Below are 23,807 nucleotides of genomic sequence, written 5' to 3' on the forward strand. Positions count from 1 at the left end.
ATTGGGGTGGTCATATGACCCAACTCTGGCCAATGAGATGTAAGTACCAACCAAAACTTTTAAAAGGGACAAACTTGGCTAGCATCCCTTTAGGCCTTTTGCCCATACTTCTTGCCTGGAATGAAGAACATAATGCCTGACAGTAAAGCACCATCAAACAACCAAACGACCATAAGCTAAGGAAGGTTAACCTGAGTCCTTGGTGACATTACTATGCTGCCACAGCAGCCCAGGACTACCAACCTCTGCACCTCTTGAGCAAGTGAAAAAAATTTTATATGTTTAAGCCATTATTAAGCATTTTGTTTCTTGCAGCTAACTTCCTTCTTAATTATATGTCCCATAAAAGTATTAACAAATAAATGATCATAAAGATATAAGATTAACAGTTTATCAGCAATTTTTATCTCTTCTTTCTGCAGTTTCCAAATTTGGTCTCATTAACATGTAATAATTGTGACAAGAGAAAAGTTATTTTCAAAAAAATGCACTTCTAAATTATGATCTTTCTTAATAAGAATTTCAAGAAACAGAAGATAAAATAATATAGCAAAGGTCTCTTGGTAAGCAAAAGACAACTGTTGTACAGTTTAGATGTCCTGTGTTGAATATACAGAAATTAAGTAGAAAAATAAGTCAAGCCATATAATTAGCCTACCTATACCTCAGAAAGACATGCTTGGGGCTTCCCTGGTGGTGCAGTGGTTGAGAATCCGCCTGCCGATGCAGGGGACACGGGTTCGTGCCCCAGTCTGGGAAGATTCCACATGCTGTGGAGCGGCTGGGCCCGTGAGCCACAGCCGCTGAGCCTACGCGTCCGGAGCCTGTGCTCCGCAACAGGAGAGGCCACAACAGTGAGAGGCCACAACAGTGAGAGGCCCGCGTACCACCAAAAAAAAAACAAAAAAAAGCAAAAGAAAGACATGCTTGAACTCTACTCTTTATAAATAATGAGTAAATGGCTAATAAAATCACTTTTCCTTACACTTTATGATATGCCTCACCCTCAGATCAAAAGGCCTCTTAAAGAATAAAGGCCACAATAAAGGCCATCTATGATGCTCCAACTCCTATTTGGGATTACCAGGTCACCATAAAGCCAAAGATTCAGCAATAACATGAGGACGAAAAAGAAAATAAGCTACTTCATTTGAAAACGTAAGGGGGAAGATAATAAAAACTGTGTGAATGGGACAAACTATGACTTTGAGAGAGCCTAAAAAAAAAATTATTCATATTGCTAACACGAAGCTTCAGCCCAGTAGCATATTTTCACTTCTATCTGGTCCAGGAACAACCATGATATTATTTATAGCCTGCATAACTATAAATTTCTGAAAAGGTAAGTGCAGTGTACTTAATGAAAATCAGGGTCTTTTGCTGAAAAACATGTGGTTTATCATGAAGTTATATTTAGGACTCTTACCATTGATAGATCCCTGTTATTATTCTTCAGTTTCTCTTCTTGCCGCTCTGTAAAGAATTAATGAACTGGTTAATATACACAGCGCTGAGTACAAAGCAGATGTTAAACAGTCACTGCCTGATGACTATAATAGCATTTCTGTTGCAGTATCACTTAATAAGATAAGCTGAATACATGGAATACTGTATACTTTGTACTAACAGAAAATTTAAATGCAGCAGGGCACCAAAATAGTTCAAATTAAATAAATAAAAATATTTAAAGTTTAATTTAAACTTTAAGTGTCTGGACTCTTTACATTAAGATATACTCTTACATTACATCAAAAGGAAGTATAACCATAATGACTGTACTTATATTTCAAGTATTAATTACCCATCTGTTATGATTTTTCCCCTCTCTTTCAGTTTCTTTAAGAGAGCATGGAGTCTAAAAATTAAAAGCCAATTAAGATGAATTTAAGATTCAGGTTCTTTCGTATTACAGTCAAATCAATCTAAAAATAAGCATAGTTTCATAGTTAAGTCACTTGAAAAGCTAGGAAATGTGACATATATTTCAAGAAAATTGTTATATACACAGAACCTAAACTGCTAAAGAAGTCTCAGCTGTACATTAATGACCTTATTTACTGTATTCCATCAACGTAAGGGACTTTATTGTACTTATGAAGAAACTGAGGCCCAGCAAAGGAGAAGTGACTTCTCAGAGACCACCCAGGTATTTTAGGCCAAAGCCAGGACGAGAATCCAAGTTTCCCAACTCCCAACCCAATGATCTCTATATATACTATGCTACTGCTTTCTTTGATTATACATTTTTATCACCAGGATCAATTTATTCAACAAATACTTATTGATTACCTACTAAATGCCGAGCACTTTTCTGAGCACTAGGGATAAATGAATGAACAAAACACACACAAATCCTCACTTCCACAGTTAGATTATGAAATTAAAATATAATACCCTCTAAAATAAAAAATATACAATTGGAATATATGAAACTGGTGTGAGAGCTGCAAGTTAGGCAGTTAAAGGAAAGGAAGGAAGAACAGGCCTACAGGAACCGCAGACTGGAGTCTGCGGTTTCCAAACAATGTACGGTGAGATGAATATATGCTTCCTTGTCCTAAACCTTTCCTATCCAGTTTGTTCTCCCTGGGAGGAAAGGATACAGGCAGGAGAAAGTGGGGATTATGAAGATATATGGAAGAAAATGAACAAAATGGGGTGGAACTAAGGTGTATCTCGGGGGCTAGAGCTCTTTTTCTACCTGAGCAGCCCTCTTAAAATGTAGTAAGACTTTTTAAAATTGGGTGTTTGAAGATTGGGTAGAAGGTAAGAAGGTAAACAGGCATAAAACCGAGTAGAGGGAGAAAAGGACTACCACTGAGACGTGAAAAGAAAGGTACAGAAAAGCATCTATGCTAGAAACCTTGGCACATCCTTGACTCCCTACTCTGTCTTCAATCAAACACCAAATTCTATTAATTATACCTCATAAATACTTTTGAAATCCACCTCTTCCCCTCCTCCTTACTATCACTTCCTTAGTTAGGATTTCTAACATCTCTTACCTATATTACTTTCAAGTCTCCTAACAGATCTGCCTCCAAACTTGTTCCGGCAAATCCATCTTCCACATAAATGCAGTCAGGCAAAACTGAACAAAATAATGATAGTCCCCAGCTTAAAATCCTTCCATGGCTTTTCATCCCTACAAGATCATGTTTCTTTTTTTTTTGGCCACACCACGTGGCATGTGGGATCTTAGCTGCCCAAAGAGGGATTCCACACCCCCTGCTGTGGAAGCCTGGAGTCTTAACAACTGAACTGCCAGGCAAGTCCTAAGATCATGTTTCACTATCACCGGCAAGTCCTGTATCTGGCCCCTGCTTACTTCTGCAGCCACATTTCCAACCACTCCCATAAATTTTTATGTTCTTACAATACCAAACAACTTTAAGTTCCTGTGTATATGCTTTTCTCTTGATTCAGTGTATTTGTTCATAAAGTCTCTTCTACCTTGGGTGACCAAGTGTCCCAGCTTTCTCTGGATTGTTCCAGTTTTAGCTCTGAAAATCTCACATCCCAACAAACTCCTCGGACTAGACAAATTGGGATGGTTGGCTACCCTACTTCCACCTAGACTGTTTTATCTTACCCCATCAAACCCTTTCCTGGCTAGCCTGTACTCAACTTTTAAGCCTCAGCTCTTGTGTCACCTCCTTTTGACAATCTTGATTCCTTAAGCAATACTATTCTAAAAAGCTTTCTACAATTATGAAAATATCCTACATCTGTGCTGTCAATACAGTAGTCACTAGCTACATGTAGCTACTGAGCAATGAAATGTGACCAGTATGATTGAGGAACTAAAATTTCAATTTCATTTATTAATAATTTTAATTAATTTAACATCTGAACAGTTAAATGTAGCTACAGGCTGCTGTATTGGACAATTCAGTCTTAGACACTGGATTAGAAGTCCTTTCTTCATGCTTCCAGAATATTCCAAGAACATCTCTATCATTATACTCACCAAGTTTATACATTTTGTTATAATGATCTGTTTATGTACTTAACAATGCAACTAGATGGCAGGCTCCTGGAGGACAAGGACTTCTTCATCTTTGTATCCTCAGTAACAGGAAAGTAGTTAGTTGCTCAGTATTGTAGTATATGCTCAATATTGCTTAATGAATCAGCAATATAATAAAAGCTGATCTGAAGATACCGTACACCAAAAATCCCTTTCCAGGGACAGGAGTCTTTCATGATAAAGCTGGTAGCCTGAAGAGGCACTTAAAGCCTGAAAGGCTGAGAGGACACTAAAGTGACACAGTTTTTATGAAGTTCTATTCCACTTTTTTCAATTATGTCCGAACAGAAGCTTTAACCATATGTAGTGTCAAGGTAGACTGTATGTATACGTGGCTTAAGAAGAATACAGCAGTACAGGTTTATGATATATCCCAACACTACTGTGCTTGGTTCCTGAAGATTTTTCAACTCAAATTGTTTTTAGGTGCCCACCATATACAAATAAAGGTTTTGTTGGTTTCAAATAATTCAGAAATAAGTTAACATTCATCTGGTTTTGGAGGGGATAAAAGAAACAGAGTCAAGTTTCTTATGACCTTGATGTGCTTAGTTGGTAGGAAATGCTAAGATGCCTCAAGAAGCATAAACACTACAAGGACTTTAACATTTAAAGTCCTAGACAATGAAAGAGTTTTCAGAAATCCAGAAATGCCCATGTGGGAAACAGCAAACCTGATCTAATAGAAATGTTACCAATAGGGAAGCAATTTCAGGTACTCCCCAAGTTACCAACTATAAACTTGTAAATATCTCCATAAAGCCACAGTTAGGTTTATATACCTCCCCTTCTCTCCACTAACCCCAATGCCTAATCTAAAGTTTTTCCATTTTCAGTTTTCTCCATTCCCAGCTCAGTTAATTGTTTCTCAGATCCTCCTAATCTCTCTCTCTCTCTCTCAATACCCACGTTCTCTTTTACCCTCTTTATTTTCTTCTTTCCGGTCTTAGAAAATTATTAAACTCCTTCTTTATCTCTCTTCCATTATGACTACCAAACCCTGACTCAAATAAAACTGCTAGGCAAAGATTTATTCTATTCATTCTCATTATTTTAAAATATAAGATTGAAGTTTTACAAGGATATTCTGTTAGACACAATGAGAAATGAAACATCAAATCTACTTTTCTTTAAGTCTCAATGATTTAAGTAAATTTTAAATGTTATTTCCTAACCAATTCTGCTTTTAATTACCAGCAATACAAAAGAGGAACAAAAACAAAACCAACTATTGTCCCTAAAAATAAAATTTTTACATTATAGGTTAAATAAGCTTATAAAGACAGGTTTGTCAATATAACCACCATGTAATACATGGTTTTATAAGAATAATCCAACTTCTAATAAACTGTATTGAAAAAAGTATCTTTTTTTAAACAACCTGCTTTTCCCTTATCAAGAAACTTTGTTTCCTCAAGTGAATAATTTCTGGGAAAGTCACATTAGTAATTAAAAATAAGTGCAAACAATTTATTTTGAAATGATTTATATTGTTTATTAGCAATCAAATATTTGAGCATAATGCTTCATGTAATTATGAGAACAGTTTTGGCTGAGATGATGCAATAAAAGGTAGCTAGTTAACTCTTAACTTCTAGTACCCCAAATAGTTAAGAGTATACTGAAATAAGTAAAAGTGATTGACTGGTTCTCTATTGCTCTGTGTGTAACTTAGCCCTTAACTGTTGTCAGTTAACTAGCATAACTCCTCTCATAAAGTTGTTTCTTGGTCCCAATAAAGTTGGGAAGTCACTGTCTCAGTCTAATGTTATTTTCATCTTGGTGGTGTGTTACTTAAAAGAAGTACAGCTAGTGAACCTCCTCCTAAGGTTCACTCGCCCTTAGTTTTCTCCTTTGAGAAAACTCAACATCTAGAAGCCCAAGGCTTCCAAGGTGGTTGAACTTCCCAACCCATCTTTCAATGTTATGTTGACATCAGGAGGGAGAAAACGTATGTCTAAAACCTTCTACACCTCCCCTGAAGATCTAGAATTTAAAGGTTCCAAGCCGAGTGCTGGAAATAAATATTCCATGTCACTCAGTGTTCACTTGTCCTGTGTGAACTATTGTTTATGCCATTCAGAACCTCAGGATTTAATACAGAGGAGAATCATACCTCAATTCCTCCATTTGAAAGGAATTCTATATACCCTTTCACTACTGAACTTTTGGAATACACCCTCTATGAAATATGAGGAAATTTCATGGAGAGAAAAAAACTGGAAGTATAAAGGAGATATATTTATATCCTAGGATGATTTATTATCCAAGATGATAGACAAAAGGAAACATTAAAATTCTAAAAGGGAATACTCCAATTAAAAAGAAGCTACATTTCTTGTAGCTATTGGAATACACTAGTAGCAACGATGACATCCATTCTGACCAAAGAATGAACAAACCTCAAGCCAATCTATCACACATTTTTATTTCACAGCATTAGGCTTTGTACAATAAGATAATATAATTTAACTAAGAAAGGAACACGTCATCATTTACCTTAGTCAATAACCAGTGACGGGACTTCCCTGGTGGCGCAGTGGTTAAGAATCTGCCTGCCAATGCAGGGGACATGGGTTTGAGCCCTGGTCCAGGAAGATCCCACATGCCACGGAGCAACTAATCCCGGGCACCACAACTACTGAGCCTGCGCTCTAAAGCCCACAAGCCACAATTACTGAGCTGACATGCCACAACTACTGAAGCCCGCACGCCTAGAGCCCATGCTCAACAACAGGAGAAGCCACCATAATGAGAAGCCCGTGCACTGCAACAGAGTAGCCTCTGCTCACCACAACTAGAGAAAGCCCACGCACAGCAACGAAGATCCAATGCAGCCAAAAAAATATTTTTTAATAAAAAAATAAATAACCAGTGACTTTTCTGTCAAAGAATATAAATCAATTAAAGTACTCACAGGGCAACTGGGTAGTCTGATCAAACCGACAGTTTGGGAGATGGGGAACATTTTCAAATAAGGAAGAGATGATCAAAATAGCAGATGCTTCTCTATAGCTTAAATGAGTTAGGTATACCATGACATTTCTATATTCTGAGTTGTCTTGAATGAAAAACCAATTAATAACATGCCTTTAAAATTTCATGTAGATTGGGAGAAGCAAAATTTAAATGAAATGCCTGATACAGCCTTCTTTTATAGAAAATCCAAATAGCATAGATAAACGTCTAGAATAAATATATTAATTCAGGGGCCCCAAATAAATTTCAGAAATGTCCTCCTATATTTCCAAGTCACCAAGAAAGGAGATAACACACTCCATTCAGCAAAGCTTCAGAATGCCTGCTCTCCCTTCTCTGGCCACCTTCTGGGGAATATCTCCCTCTCATCATAGTTTTTGTTTAGGTTCAACCTTATGAAGATTCCTAACACCCCCTGCCCTACCACTACTGACCAAAAAGGAGGCCAATCCACAGGCTTACCCATGACCTATGGCATAAAAAGATGAGTTGAGCTAGTTGGATTCCTTCTTTCAGTAATGTAAACCAGGAAATCTTGGGAAAGTAAATCATTTAACTGTGGGAGCAGAAACAGCAAAATAGTAATGTAGAACTGGCTCTTGAACTTTAGTTTGTCTAAAAATTATCTGGGCAAACTTGTTAAAAAAGCAGGCTCCTGTGTCCCATGTCCAGAAATTCTGATTCAGTAAAGCCTGGGAGTAAGACTCAAAACCCTTCATTTGTAACAAGTATCTCAAGCAATACTGATATAGGTGGCCTAGAGAGCACATTATGAGTAATACTGATATAGAAAGAATCAGAGGAGACAAGCCAAAGTTAGGCGCAGGCAAAAATTAAATGTTAGGGAAGCACTGCAGAGAAAGTGCAGAAGTTGAACAACAGAGGAGAGAGAAGTACTATAAATTAATAGTAGAGCCCAATGTCTGGCTTTATCCCAGGGCCTGCTCTGCCTGCAGGAATTGCTTTAACACAGTTCCTGCATTCCTGTAATCAATTAGTTCAGCTTTTCCTGAGTTCTGGATCACATATATCCTTAAATTCCTCATTACTTGAGGTAACTTGACTTCAGTCAAAATATCTAAATAAAATTCATACATCAAAAGTAGTTTCTTGGGCTTCCCTGGTGGCGCAGTGGTTGGGGATTCGCCTGCCGATGCAGGGGACGCGGGTTCGTGCCCCGGTCCGGGAAGAGCCCACATGCCGCTGAGCCTGCGCGTCCGGAGCCTGTGCTCCGCGACGGGAGAGGCCACAGCAGTGAGAGGCCCGCATACCGCAAAAAAAAAAAAAAAACAAACAAAGAAAAAAAAAGTAGTTTCTTTTTTATGAGATGGAAATGTAAAATAACCAAAACATCTGCTCCTGAAATTAAGAATGGGAAACATAAAATCTTCAGACACCTCAGTTTCAAATTAATGTCTCTATCCAAGACCATTATCTCTAAGAGCTTCACCTAGTGATATCAATGACATTTTGCTTCTCTGAAACACTGAATATTGCTGACCACACACCTCTTACTAAAAACTCCCTTCTTTCAATGCAGCAATATCATTCTTTATAGTCTCCCAATTACTGTATATATATGTTTGGTTTTTTAAAAATAAATTCATTTATTTATTTTTGGCTGCCTTGGGTTTTCATTGCTGCACACGGGCTTTCTCTAGTTGCGGCGAGCAGGGGCTACTCTTTGTTGCTGTGCACGGGCTTCTCACTGCGGTGGCTTCTCTTGTTGCGGAGCACAGTCTCTAGGCACTCGGGCTTCAGTAGTTATGGCTCGCAGGCTCTAGAGCGCAGGCTCAGTAGTTGTGGCGCGCAGGCTTAGCTGCTCTGCAGCATGTGGGATCTCCCTGGACCAGGGCTTGTACCCGTGTCCCCTGCATTGGCAGGTGGATTCTTAACCTGTGTGCCACCAGGTAAGTCATATATATATATATATATATATATATATATATATATATATATTTAAAGAAACCAAAGTAGGGAATCTGAGCAAAGGGAAAGTAAGGGTTGCATAATAACAAAATTGTAGATAGGGTCAGTATACAAAAATACATTTAACTGGTCTTATAAAGTTGCTGGAGATGAATAGCAAATCTGACTCTATGCTTATTAGCAGCCAATCTCAAAGTGGAGGGAAAAACCATCAGTTCAAGCACAGGGGCAATAAGATAAAAAATAAATCAATTATTTATGAGAATCAATGCTTGTCTTGACATTGAAAACTACTAGAAAATTTCCATAATTTCTCATCAAAGGGGTATTGTGTAATGTTGTAGATAATGTTCTCAAAATTAGTCCATAGGGCTTCCCTGGTGGCGCAGTGGTTGAGAGTCTGCCTGCCGATGCAGGGGACGTGGGTTCGTGCCCCGGTCCGGGAGGATCCCACGTGCGGCGGAGCGGCTGGGCCCGTGGGCCATGGCCGCTGAGCCTGCGCGTCCGGAGCCTGTGCTCTGCAATGGGAGAGGCCGCAACGGTGAGAGGCCCGCGTACCAAAAAAAAAAAAAAAAAAAAGTCCATAGCAGCACTACAGTAAATTTTATCTGGCTGAGTTTTTCATGACATGTCTAATAGTACAAATGCCAAGGAATAATAGAGTAGAAGCAATTGTATAAAGTCCAAAACAATACAAGTTTAGGTTTAAAGATTTCTGATAGTCTGGTTTAATTTAGGAGTAAAATTTATAAATCTACAGAATGGATAGGATGTTTGTCCTTCAAGCAAATTCTAACAAATATTATGTCTTGTAACTCCTAGTAGATTTTCATAAGCAACTCTTCATAAATATTATTTCTTTTACCTTCTGATGACATTTTGGTGAGCAAACAATTCAAGGCAGCATTCCATGGTAAAATAATTTGAGTATAGATAGTTTGTGTTGTCAATTTTAAGGGTAGTGGGTAATGTGCCTTCCATTTTTATATCTTGCCTATCCTTTATAGCAAAGCTACTCCAAAGAATTACCCATGTTCAATGTCTTCACTTCCTCACCATGCATTATCTCCCTAATCTATACAATCTGGCTTCTATCCCTTATCATGCCACTGAACTTATTCTTGCTAAATCACTAATTATCTCTGTTTTGCCTCTTAGATATTTAACACCCAGCCTCTAACCCTTCCTGTCCTCTGAAACTCTCCCCTCAACTTCCGTGACACAACTCCTTTCCAACTTCTCTGGCAATACTTTTTCAAGCTCCACTTCTTCTGCTACCCCTTAAATTTCTATGTCTCAAGACTCTCTCCATCCTCAGCCCTTTGCTTTTCTTGCTTTATATGGTCTCCCTGTGTGATTTCATTTACTTTGTGGACTTAATTATAAGTTATAATCATATGATTCTAAATTCTGTTTGTAGCCTTTATCTCTCTGCCAGCTCCACACCATACACCCAACAGTGTACTAAGTATTTCCGCCCTACTGTCACACAAACACTGCAAATCTAACATGTTCAAACCTGAAATCATCCTCTCCTCTTCCTCGTCCCAATCTACAACTTCTCCGATATTTCCTCTCCTAATCAGAAATCTGGGCTTTTTCCCAGACTCATTCCTCTCTACATACCCTACATCTAAAAAGTCTGCAAGTCCTGGGACTTCCCTGCTGGCACAGTGGTTAAGAATCCGCCTGCCAATGCAGGGGACTTGGGTTCGATCCCTGGTCCAGGAAGATCCCACATGCTATGGAGCAAATAAGACCATGCGCCACAACTACTGAGCCTGTGCTCTAGAGCCCACGAGCCACAACTAGTGAGCCTGCGTGCCACAACTACTGAAGCCCGCGCACCTAGAGCCTGTGCTCCGCAACGAAGAGAAGCCATCGCAATGAGAAGCCCACGCACTGCAATGAAGAGTAGCCCCTGCTCGCTGCAGCTAGAAAAAGCCTGTGCACAGCAACGAAGACCCAATGCAGCCAAATAAATAAATAAAATTAAGAAAAAAAAAAAGGCCTTCAAGTCCTGTTACATCTACTTCCTCTATATCCACTGAATCTGCACCATTCCCATTGTCACTGCCTAGGTTCAGGTTCTTGCCATTTGTATGCCTAGTATACTTAAAAAGCCTCATAACTTCCCTGCCTCCAGAATGACCCCTCTGTGATTTATCCTCCAAACTATTGTCAAAGTTGTCTTCCTTAAAATTTGATTTCAAATCTCTGTTTAAATCCCTCAATGGTTATGGAAAGACTTCTGCATACGTTAACCTCCTTACCTTAGTTTAATTTATAAAGATCTTTATGAACTAGGCCCTACTTATTTCTCTAGCCTTGTTTGCTTGTACTTTACACATACCTTCTTTTTTATTTGTTATACTAAACTATTTATAGTTCCAGGTATATACCTTGCTATTTGATCCCTCTATGCTTCTGCATATGCCTATCCTTCTACCAAGAATATACAAGGCTTAAAAATGCAGATTCTTGGGACTTCCCTGGTGGCGCAGTGCTTAAGAATCCGTCTGCCAATGCAGGGAACATAGGTTCAGGCCCTGGTCTGGGAAGACCCCAGATGCCGTGGAGCAACTAAGCCCGTGTGCCACAACTACTGACCTGTGCTCTAGAGCCTGCAAGCCACTGAGCCCGTGTGCCTAGAGCCGTGCTCCACAACAAGAGAAGTCACCGCAATGAGAAGCCTGTGCACTGCAAAGAAGGGTAGCCCCCACTCGCTGCAACTAGAGAAAGCCCATGTACAGCAATGAAGACCCAAAGCAGCCAAACATAAATAAATAAATAAATTTATTTAAAAAAACTGCTGATTCTTTTTTTTTTTTTTTTTTTTTTTTTTTTTTTTTTTTTTTTTTTTTTTTTTTTTTTGCGGTACGCGGGCCTCTCACTGTTGTGGCCTCTCCCATTGCGGAGCACAGGCTCCGGACGCGCAGGCCCAGCGGCCATGGCTCACGGGCCCAGCCGCTCCGCGGCACGTGGGATCCTCCCGGACCGGGGCACGAACCCGTGTCCCCTGCATCGACAGGCGGATTCTCAACCACTGCGCCACCAGGGAAGCCCAAAACTGCTGATTCTTAAAGTTATGAATGACTAGGTTCAAACCCCTTCTCTACCACTGACTTAATCCATCATACCACTGAATGACCAAGAGTAAGTTACTTCAACCTCAATTTTCTCATCTCTAAAATTGAGGTAACACTGTTCACTACCACATACCATTAAGAGAATTAAAAAATATGTCAAGTGCTTACTTCAGGGTGTTGCAGATGGTAAGAACTCAACTGACCAGTATTTTATTTATTTATACTTTTACTTAGTTAACGCACACTAAAGCTTCAAGATTCAGCTTAAGCATTATCTCTTAAAGAAAACCTGATCCCCTAGATTGGTTTGGATATCCTTTCTTCTTTACTTTTATGACACTCAGAATATCTCTCTAAAAAGTAAGTATTACACTGCATTCATATGTTTTTCCTCTTTAGACCTCTTAAAACAGCAGTCCCCAACCTTTCTGGCACCAGGGACCGGTCTCGTGGAAGACAATTTTTCCACAGACGAGGAGGGCGGGGGTGTGTGTGGGGATGGTTCAGGTGGTAGTGCATACGATGAGAAGTGATGGGGAGTGGCAGATGAAGCTTTGCTCCCTCAACCACCCACCACTCACCTCCTGCTGTGTGGCCCCATAATGGTCCGTGGTCCAGGGGTTGGGGACCTCTGTCTTAAAACACAGAATTTTTTCCTACTTTGTTTCTCCAATGCCCACCAGAGTGACTGACACATACAGAGTAGATGTACAGTAGCATCCTGCCATGGAACTAAATGAATAGGCCATTTAGAACACATCTGATACCCCTACACTAAATTGAAAAGCTTTAACCAGAACAGAACACTAGTATAGTCCAGGCTGGTAGAGTAATCTCCCAGGTTTTAACAGCAGTGACCTAGGCACAGAGACGTAGTTTCTGAGCCAAATACACAATTTCACAACCATTTCGTTCTGAATGTAGAATAAGGAAGCATCATAAAGTATAAACACAAATCACATGCAGTCATTTATAAATTGTCTTTTTGGAACTGAACTACATTCTGTAATTAAATTCTAAATTACACTGGAAAACCAAAAACATATAATTATTTTGCAGACTAGGTAAAATTACTCAGCAGAAAATTTCCTACATTTTGGTAGATCTCCATCACCAGTCAATTCTCAGTAAAGAAGCTATGGCAACAATAAATACAAGTAACTCAGACTTAACTGGAAATAATCATCTCAGATTAGAAAAACAATAACCTTTTACAAACTATGCCAAGAACCTTCAGCCAAGTTCAAAAGCCATGACTGTCACCACCATTTCACTAAACTGAAATCTCAAACCTAAGAGCAAAAACAAGCAGAGAGAATCAAGTAAGATAACATATGCAAGTGCTTTGTAGACAATAAAACTATACAAACATGTTACCACTATTAAATACTTTATTACATTTTCATTATCTAAGAATTTATTTCTTCCAAGAAACCTCAATATTTTGTATACCAATAACTCATCTTACCGATTTTCTTTTTTTGTTGTCGACCAGCTGACTCTGTTATTGTTTCCTTCTTCTTTTCCACTGTAAACAACATAGTAACACAGTAAAAATTAATTATGCATTAAACAAAAGAAACAAAGGATGTTTTATCACAGCTGAACCAATGAAAGAAGCTTACAAGAAAGTTACATGCTGCCTTTGATTATGGTCATGGTTAACTGGTATGCTCCCACACCTGCTGACAATAAAAGGTAGACACAATATTCTAAAAATAAAACAGCAATATTGTAAGCATCATTAATTAAATACCCATAAAGGACTTTATAAACACAAAGTCATAATCAAAACTGAGATGATTTTCAGACCATTAGCTGTGGGTGATTGCCTTAGGTAGAGTCGAAGCATAATTTTAAAATTCTGCTCTCTCAGGTAATTAATTGTAGTGCCATTCTCATATTCACCATAGAATGTGGGCATTCATTCATTCAGTTATTGGCTGCCTAAGTTAACAGGCACCATTCTAAGTAAATAAAAAGATAAACATGATCCTTGCCTTCTAAAACGCAATTTAGTGAGGACACATAATCAAGTAACAATTATAGTATAGAAAAATGGCAACACATACACAAGGTAGGAAGATCAGGAGAGCCAAAAAAGCTAAGACCAATTTTTTTGAGGTTTTTCAATTAGTATGACGATAGAGTAAGAGTAAGCTTTTGAAAAAGAATAGTGTTAACGTATTTATATTTTATATTTACTATCTTTAATCACCTATGAATGGACTAGCAATAGATACACCAAAAATTACCTTTACTCTATTTACATTATTTGTTTCTTATATTATCTTAGTATACTTCCTTTACTAGCAAATAGTACAGTACATGTATTATTTCTAAAAGCTGCATTAAAGAGAATTGGCAGGTAGGAATCTTTCCCTTATTATATTAAGTATGCTGAATTCTAAAAGCAAAATTGGTGTTACTCCTTTATCAAAGAGATATAAACTTCAATTTAACTCCACTATTACAAATAAAATGGTAAAGTTCTGACTAAAATAAAATGGCAAAGTTCTGACTATAATAAAATGTGTGTGCGTGAATATATGTATTGGGTGTCTAAGTGACAGGTACTGTTCTAGGTAGATAAAAAGATAAAACATGACATATATAGGGGGAAAAAAGAGGTTTTTTTTGTTTGTTTGGCCGCACCAGGTAGCATGTAGGATCTTAGTTCCCTGACCAGGGATCTAACCCGTGTGCCCTGCAGTGGAAGCTCGGAGTCTTAACCACTGGACCAGGGAAGTCCCAAGACCACCAGATTCCTGGTGGTCACAAGACCACCAGGAAGTCCCAAGATTTATTTATTAGTATGAGATCATAAAAGGAAATTAAGTCAAATTCTACAAGATGTTACAGAAATAACATTTTAAAAGACAAAACGGACAGAAACATTGATGCTTTATTCTTTATCACAATTATTAACTAAAGAAACAAAAAATACTTCTTTCCCACCTCAGAAGGACTATAACACAGCTACTTGGCATTTAACCATGACTGCATAAAAAGCAAAGGGGAAAAATAAAAAGTCAGAAGGCTAGAGAATAGAAACATAAGATGATACAATGAACATTAACCTGATCTTCTAGCACACTGGATAAAGACTAGATAAATCTTTTCTAGGGATAATATAAATTAACCTAATGGTTTTTTAACCTCATGAAGTTGCGAAGAAACTCTTTTTCCTGATATTTATTCACCAGAACCTCACCCCATAACAAGAAATGGAGATACTGGACTTCCCTGGTGGCGCAGTGGTTAAGAATCCGCCTGCCAATGCAGGGGACACAGGTTCAAGCCCCGGTCTGCGAAGATCCCACATGCCGCAGGGCAACTAAGCCCGTGCGCCACAACTACCAAGACTGCGCTCTAGAGCCCACGAGCCACAACTACTGAGCCCACGTGCCACAACTACTGAAGCCCGCACGCCTAGAGCCCATGCTCTGCAACAAGAGAAGCCACCACAATGAGAAGCACGCACAGTGCAACGAAGAGTAGCCCCTGCTCGCCACAACTAGAGAAAGCCCGCATGCAGCAATGAAGACCCAAGGCAGCCAAAAATAAATAAATAAATTAATTAATTAATTTTAAAAAAATAAAGGGAGCTCCTTCTCTAAGAAAGAAAGAAAGAAAGAAAGAAAAAAAAGAAATGGAGATATCAGAGTTGACAAAAATAAAAGACGTCTACTATGAAACACATTTTTGCCCATGACCTGGTATTGCTGCGTTCTGAATTCCAGAGTTGTCAAACAGTTTATAAATTACTCTAAAAGCTTTATCCTGTTGTACTGTAAACTAAAGAAATACTTCATACTTTACAATAATTTGTACTTAATAAATGCTCTCAAATAAATAATTTTGTTATAAGAATCCAATTACATATAGTACTTTAATCTTTCTCATTTACTGAAGTGTTCTTTCATTGGTCTACGTTATTAAAGTGACACAACGAAAAAAAACTCACTGACATTTACAGCACACTCATAAGTCTAGTGACCACCTAAATCAAACAGCTTGGTGCTTTTATGAAAGCATCTTTTGTCAAAGGCCCCACCACAACAGGACGGTTTTGTAGGTAACACCAGTATTCTCCAAATAATGCCTAGGATCAGATCTTCACAAGATATGAAATCTACACCTAATTCTGATTCAAATATATTTATATTTCTTTGTATTCCTCAAAAACCCTACACAATTTTTTGAGGTTTTAATTATTTTATTTTTTTCCTTTCATTTCATTTTATTCTTTTACATTTTGAGCCTGTGCTTCCCATCACTTTATTACAGAACAAAGAGTAGATGAAATAGCAAGGCTTCCCTTCAGTTTGGTTTATTACTATTGATTGGTTTGTTCACTGAAATGTGTGAAAATACACTTTAGTCACCTTAAATTCATTATTAGTTATCAAAGTCCAAAACGTACTGATTGATTCAAAATTGTTTCAATAGACAGAAAATTTCTACTTTTTCAGCTGTGGCTGCCTACTTATTTATACTCATAAAGGATTTCTGTTTGCCTGAAGTTGTGAATAGATTAATTTTTATATAAGTTTAAAATATCAGGTAGTAACTATTTTAATAGTCTACAAGTTGGAGATCATCCAATGAGAGTTGTCACTGGAAAACATTTTAAAGAACAGATACATGTATATGTATAACTGAAACACTTTGCTGTACACCTGAAACTAACATAATTTTGTTAATCAACTATACTCCAAAACAAAATAAAAAGTTAAAAAAAAATAACTAAAGTAAAACACTCATTTATTTTAAAGAGTCAGTTTTAAAGATAAGCAATGGTCTTATGCTTGCCCCCACTCCCTATTTCCTTTATTTCAAAGAGCAACCACTTTTACCTCTTTTAGCTGATTATATTGATATTTACCCCACCCATATCCTTTTTTTTTTTTTTTTTTTTTTTTTGGCAGTGCTGCTGGCTTGTGGGATCTCAGTTCCCCGACCAGGGACTGAACCCGGGCCATGGCAGTGAAAGCACCAAATCCTAACCACTAGACCACCAAGGAACTCCCATAAAGTTTTTTTTTCTTTTAACCCCTATATCTTGAAATAAGCTAGTTACATAATAAAATCCATTGTTATAGTTGTTATTTTCGTTAAATGTGAGTTCAACATTTACAAAATTATGACCGTGAAAATACTGTTCACAGGTAATTTATGTAGCAAACGATTTAACTTCCTGCAAGTTTTTCCTAGATTTATGGCATTTTAAAATTTGTTTGGTTGTCTCCGTACTTATCACTAATTCAGCCCCAAATTCTTAGCTGTCTAAATCTTTCCTATACAAAGCCAGATCATTAGGCATTATAAATTTTCCTGAAGAAGTTTCTCCTAGCACCCTCTTACAAGCTCAGCCTGGTGCACAGCTGACATTCCTAAGAATGTCAGATCTAAATCTGCCTTCATCATCATCTGGGCGATTCCCTTCACCTGAGTCCTGTGTTGGAGCTCTTGTTTCCTGGAGTTCATATCTTCCTCTTCTTTTTTGGTTTACTCATTTGTCTTGGTGTAGTGTATTTTCCAATAGTTGGCTGAGATAAAATTTTTTAAGGCCTTGCCTATCTGATAATTTCCTCAAAGGATCCTTTATGTCTGATATGTTTTTATTCCCGTCATTTCCATGTGACACTTTTTTATAGTTTCCATCTCCTGAAAATCCCCATCTGTTCATGCATATTGTCTACATTTTCCACTAGATCCTTTAACATGCTAATCATAGTTATGTACAAGTTCTATGCCTGGGCCATCTCTCTCTTTTTTCTTTTTTTCTTTGGTCACACTGCACAGCTTGCAGGATCTTAGTTCCCCAACCAGGGATTGAACCCATGCCCACTGCAGTGGAAGTGTAGAGTCCTAACCACTGGACCACAAGGGAATTCCCATGGGTCATCTCTAAATTTGGTCCCTATAAACTTTTCTTGCCTGGATCCATACCAAATTTTGAACACAGAATGTCAGAAGGGATTATGTTTGCAATTAAGACGTTTGTTCAAAGAGGGAATTTACCTTATTTCTTCCTATTAAATATCCTATGCTAAATAATAGTTATCCATTTGATTACAAATATCTAGAAGACAGTATCTATGCCCGTTCACTGCATACTGCACTCATCATGGTAACCTCTACAGCGAGCAAGCAATCATATGTGTCAACTGATCATATAAATGAAAATAATACATGCTTACTGAGTTCTTGTGTTTTTTTTTTAGTTGAAGTATAGTTGATTTACAATGTTGTGTGAATTTCTGGTGTACAGCAAAGTGATTCAGTTATACATATATACATAAGTTCTTTTGCAGATTCTTCTCCATATAGTTTACTACAAGCTACTGAATATAGTTCCCTGAGCTATACAGTAGTACCTTGCTGTTTATGTATTTTATATATAGTATTTTGTATCTTCTAATCCCAAATTCCTAATTTATCCCTCCCCCCACCCTTCCTTTTTGATAATCATAAATCTGTTTTCTATGTCTGTGCATGTTCACTGAGTTTTGATAGATTACCTGAAATAGAGGACCTAAGACCATAAATGCCATGAGACATTCCAATCATCACCAACCTACCTCATACTTATCTTCAAAGCAAGCACATTAGTCAATTATATTAAAAAATACAACTATGGAAGCTTTGTCTGGCAACGATTACTTTGAATTTAGGTGTAAGGTGAAGGAGACTTAACTTCTATAATACAGATAACTAGAAACAAGGCAATTAGTTGTGGATACTAAGGAAGCTCAAAATCTACAGAGCAAATTCATATAAGTATTTAAGGTATGAGAATATTAATCCAAACAAATTCGAAACTAAAGGTGTTTTGTATTTCATAAGACTACTCCATGATACATGTGATATGAAGAAATTTGTGTTTGGATGCCACTGCATGCTGGCTAACTAGTTTATGATCATAGCAGAACAATTCCTCACAAAGAATACATGTGATGTTATGTTATAGAAATCATTTATTCTTTAAGCTATTCAACATGCTTTTATCAAGTAGTGAATCTGTGCCAGGACCTGTGTTAAGTGCTAGAGATACAAGGGCCTTTGCCCTCATAGAAATTACAGTTCAGATGGGGAGAGGACATTATTTGAATAATAATAATCATACATAGAAAAAATTGTAATTATGATAAGTTTTCTAAGGAGAAGTATCTGGATAAATTAAGGCCCATGATCTAAAGATTTGATCCTGCTGGGGAGACTAAATAAGGCTTTGAGATCTGAAGAATGAGTAGAAGTTTATTAGACAAATGAGAAAGGAAAATGATTCCAGACAGAGGAAAAAGCAGATACAAAAGCCCAGCTCCATAGTAGGAAAAAGCAAGATTAGTTTAGAGGATGGCTAGAGAATAGAAAGTAGGGAAAAACATGACACAGATGTGGTCAGAGAGGGAGAGAGGGAGGTACCTGACCATGCTAGACCTTGTAGGCCACACCTTTGTCCTCAAAGCAATGGGAAGAAATTGAGTTGTTTTAAGAAGGGCAAAGGGTTTCCCTGGTGGCACAGTGGTTGAGAATCCGCCTGCCGATGCAGGGGACACGGGTTTGTGCCCCGGTCCAGGAAGATCCCACATGCCGCAGAGTGGCTGGGCCCGTGAGCCATGGCCGCTGAGCCTGTGCTCCGCAACGGGAGAGGCCACAACAGTGAGAGGCCTGCATACCACACACACACACACACACAAAAAAAAAGAAGGGCAAATAACACAATCAGATTTGTGTTTTGAAAAACTACTCCAGGTGTTACTGAACAGAATAAATTTGAGTGGCTGCAGGTGGAGCAATGAGGAGGCTATCACAGTAAATCAAATGAAATGTGATAGAAGTTTAGGCTGAGTGATGGTGGCGGAAACGAAGAGATGTGGAAAGACCAAAAACTCTTCAGGAGGACAATAGTATCAGGGATTGAGAGTGGGCTGCACATACAGGGTGACAGAAGGAAGTATATGAATCAACAAATATTTATTAGACATTTACCCTGTGCCAGCCACTTTTCTAGGTGCATGGGATACCTCAGTAAACAACGATAAAAAAAAAAGAACCCTGCCCTAGTGAAGCATTCATTGTAGCAGATGAATGAAAACAAAACAAAACAGCAGGATAAGGAAGATGAGGAGCGGCAGTGGTACAGGAGGTAGGCTGACTGCAGTTTTAAACAGGGTGGTCAAGTTAAGACTCACTGAGGTGAGCTCTGAACAAAGATTTGAAGAAGATACAAGGGTTAGGTAAACAGATGTCACAGAGAAGAACATTCTAGGTAGAGGGAACAGCCATTAGATAGGTCCCAGCACAGGATGAGGCTGATGTGTAATAAGAAACAGCAAACAGGTCAGTGAGAGTGGAGCAGAGTGAATGAGAGGGAAAGAAGATCAGAGCAGGGGACCTCTATAGGCCACTGTAAAAACTTTGGCTTTTCCTCCGAGTTAAAATGGGACACCATCACAGAGTTATGAGCAGAGAAGGGACATGATCTGATATACTTTTTAAAAGATTATTCTGGCTGCTATCTTGGGAACAGATTACAGGGAAACACAACCACTTGTTGGAGGCTATCACAATAATTCATGCAAAGGATGATGGTGGCTTGGACTATGGTAGTTAGCAGTGGAGGTGATATAAAGTGGGCAGATTCTGGATATATCTGAAGGCAGCCCAACAGTACTGGATGTGGGCTGTGAGAGAAGAATCAAAGATAACTACACAAGGATTATGTCCTTATGTCCTACACAAGGACAGGATTACCACTGACCAAGACTGTAATGGCTACAAATGTAGCAGGCTTAGAAGTGAGGAACAGTGTTCAATTTGGACAGGTTGGGTGTGAGATATACATTAGACATTCCAATGGAATTAACAAGTTGATAGTTGGATATCTGAATCTTGCATTAGCACAGAGGGCTAAGGATATAAATTTGGGGGTCACTGGCAAATAGAGCACATAAATGAGTTCATTAAGGGAGTGAGTATAGAGGAAAAATAATAAATTTGGGGTCACTCCCAACAACAGGAGGTCAAGAAGAGGAACCAACAAGGAAACTGCAAAAGAACGACCAATTGACAAGGTAAGCGCAAAACCAAGAGAGTGTGGTGTCCTGAAAGCCAAATGAAGAAAGTATAGTAACGTTTCTGGCTTGCACCATTGGAAGCAAGGAAGTACCATTCACCGAATAGGGAAATACTAGAAAAGGATCACATGTGTGAAGGTAAAGATAATGAGTTTGGTTTTAAATATGTTGAGGTGCATTATCAACATTGAATAAATGAAGGAACAGTAAACCGTAACTTAAAAGGCCTGAATTTGGTTTCTAATTCTTTGTTTGCTCTGAGACATTAATACATCATTTAACCTTTCTGAGTCTCAATCTCCTTTTCTAGAAAAGGAAAATAATTTTATACAACTGACCACAAATTGTTACTATGTGGATATTAGAAATGGGATGTTGTAAAAAAGAAAACTTCAAATTCTTATGAAGACATACAGAAAAGTCATAGAATACAGAAAGTCACAGAATTTTAAGATGTGAAAGTTAGAGTTAATCTTTATAAGGCAGAAAAGGAGACTGAAAACCAAATCAAGCTTGTAAGGAACCATTCACATTATACCTATAGCAGCCCCCCCAGCCGTATCCTGTGGAATTCCTGTTTTATTTCAAAAACAACAAACTCGACTTGTTCTTAACCTTTTCCTCAAATACTCCTTCAACCATCAGACCCAAATGAAAGTTGGCTTATCTCTGAAGACACCACTTACCTTGATACCAATCATTATGACCTGTTGTTCTCCAAACACACCTTACTAGTTAAAATTTCCCTATATTTGCACATATGCTATTTCCTTTGCCTGGAACTCCTTCCTCATCTCATCCTCTGTCCAAATTCTAACTACGCATGAAGGACTGCAAGGCTATCTGTATCACAAAGGCTTCCATGGCCCCTCACAACTGAATGGGGTCTCTTCTTTAGAACCACCACAGCACATAATAAGTACCTCTCTTGTCAGTCACTCCGCTGAGGTTTGTATTACGTATTCTGCATAAAAGTCTTATATTTTGGGACTTCCCTGGTGGTGCTGTGGTTAAGAATCCGCCTGCCAATGCAGGGGACACGGATTCAAGCCCTGGTCCAGGAAGATCCCACATGCCGTGGAGCAACTAAGCCCATGTGCCACAACTACTGAGCCTGCGCTCTAGAGCCCGCAAGCCACAACTACTGAGCCTGCGCTCTAGAGCCCGCAAGCCACAACTACTGAGCCTGCGAGCCACAGCTACTGAAGCCCGTGTGCCTAGAGCCCGTGCTCCGCAACAAGAGAAGCCACCACAATTAGAAGCCCACGCACCGCAATGAAGAGTAGTCCCCGCTTGCCGCAACTAGAGAAAGCCTGCACGCAGCAACAAAGACCCAATGCAGCCAAAAATAAAATAAATTTATTTTTTTAAGTTTTCTTTACAAAAAAGTCTTATATTTCTAAACAGACTTCATTTCTAGTCAGATTCACCTTTGTATTCCTATAAAGTTTTTATATCAGTTGATGCTCCTAAAATATGTACTGTGAACATGCACTCAGTGAGCCTGATGTGTTGAAACTGTTTTTAAAGGATGTTGCCATACTCACATTTTTTACTCTGTTTTTCCACTTCTGCCTTCAGTCTCTTGTACTTGTCTGTCCTGTAAACCAGGACCCAGGTTATACCTGAAACATTAAAAGCAGCATGCTAATAGAGAAATGTTTGGAATGGTCACAACAGCCTTTATTAGTGGTTACCGTTGGATAAGAATGGATTTCAATTTTTTGCTTCATATTCACCAATAGTTAACTTTTTTCAAAGGTTAAGACAATTGAATCTTCAACCAAAACTGTGACACGATACGAAGGTGTCTTCACAAACACGCGAGTGAAACCTAGACAGAAGAAACCTCGGCAATCGATTCCACACTACCCCTCCCGCTCCTGGAGGTAAGATTACTTGGAATAGAGGCGAACCCCACTCCCACCCCCGCCAAAGGAAGCAAGGCTCGCGACCTCTCCCTAGTCTCGAGGGACCCAGGGCCTAGGATCCTTCCCTCGGGGACTGATCAAACGTCAGAGAAGCAGCCGCTCTCACCTTCGGCGAGCAGAGCCGTGCACACGGAGATAAACACGATGAGCAGCGTGTCTGCGAACATAGTGCTCATCTTGCGCTTAAGTCTCTGCACTCCCACCCGCCAGGGGGGAAGCGCTCGAAAGCCAGCGAAAGTGAAGCGACAGCGACTTTCCTATATTCCAGGACAGCCGAGTAACACACCTAGTCCGTCAGCCAGGAAGTCTCACTTCCGCTTCCTGGGCGCAGCGCCGGAAGTGCTCCTCCTGGCGTGTCGCTCTACCACGAGAATCCCCGGAAACCGAGCTGCGAGTCTCTGGGGCTTACGGGCTGGCGCTCAGGCCGAATCTCGCGAGAGTTGGAACTGGAGCAACTGAAACGGAGTTACGGGGGCGGGACCTAGTACGGTAGCGTTTGCTCGCGGTGGTGGCGGGGTGTGCTTTCTTCTCGCCCAGAGTCCACTTGTTTTGACTCGTCTGCGTTTCTGTCTCAGCCCCACATCTAAGGTCAAGTAGGTAATTTAGCCTAAGTTTGCGTAAAGTAGGGAGATTGACTTCCGCACACAAGTACCGAATGCCTGTGTTTAGATGCCGGGCCCGGATTTGGGCCGCGAACGTCAATGAATCGTGGGCCGCTGGCTTCCAGGCACTCACACCCTAGTAAAGGAGAAAAACTTGTACA

At 39.1% G+C, this 23,807-nt stretch overlaps 1 protein-coding gene across 4 annotated transcripts in view; it reads right to left on the reverse strand.

Moving 5' to 3' along the window:
- Positions 1–23,477, reverse strand: part of TMCO1 (transmembrane and coiled-coil domains 1) — a 53,214-nt gene extending 29,737 nt beyond the window's left edge. For 3 of the 4 annotated variants that reach the window (XR_010841725.1, XM_067040118.1, XM_067040123.1), the window contains exons 1-4: positions 23,151–23,364; positions 22,661–22,738; positions 13,496–13,555; positions 1,427–1,473 (exon numbers count right to left, since the gene is read on the reverse strand). Coding sequence is in view for 3 of the 4 variants with exons in the window: in XM_067040118.1 (XP_066896219.1) it covers positions 1,427–1,473; positions 13,496–13,555; positions 22,661–22,738; positions 23,151–23,220 (255 nt within the window). In the remaining variant the exon portion in view is untranslated. Of the gene's footprint in view, positions 1–1,426; positions 1,474–13,495; positions 13,556–22,660; positions 22,739–23,150 lie in introns of all 4 variants that reach the window. The other variant, XM_059054447.2, reaches the window with a different exon arrangement.
- Between the last annotated feature and the right edge of the window lie 330 nt (positions 23,478–23,807).

Source organism: Kogia breviceps, chromosome 1 (assembly GCF_026419965.1).
Source record: "Kogia breviceps isolate mKogBre1 chromosome 1, mKogBre1 haplotype 1, whole genome shotgun sequence".
Classification (NCBI taxonomy): domain Eukaryota; kingdom Metazoa; phylum Chordata; class Mammalia; order Artiodactyla; family Physeteridae; genus Kogia; species Kogia breviceps.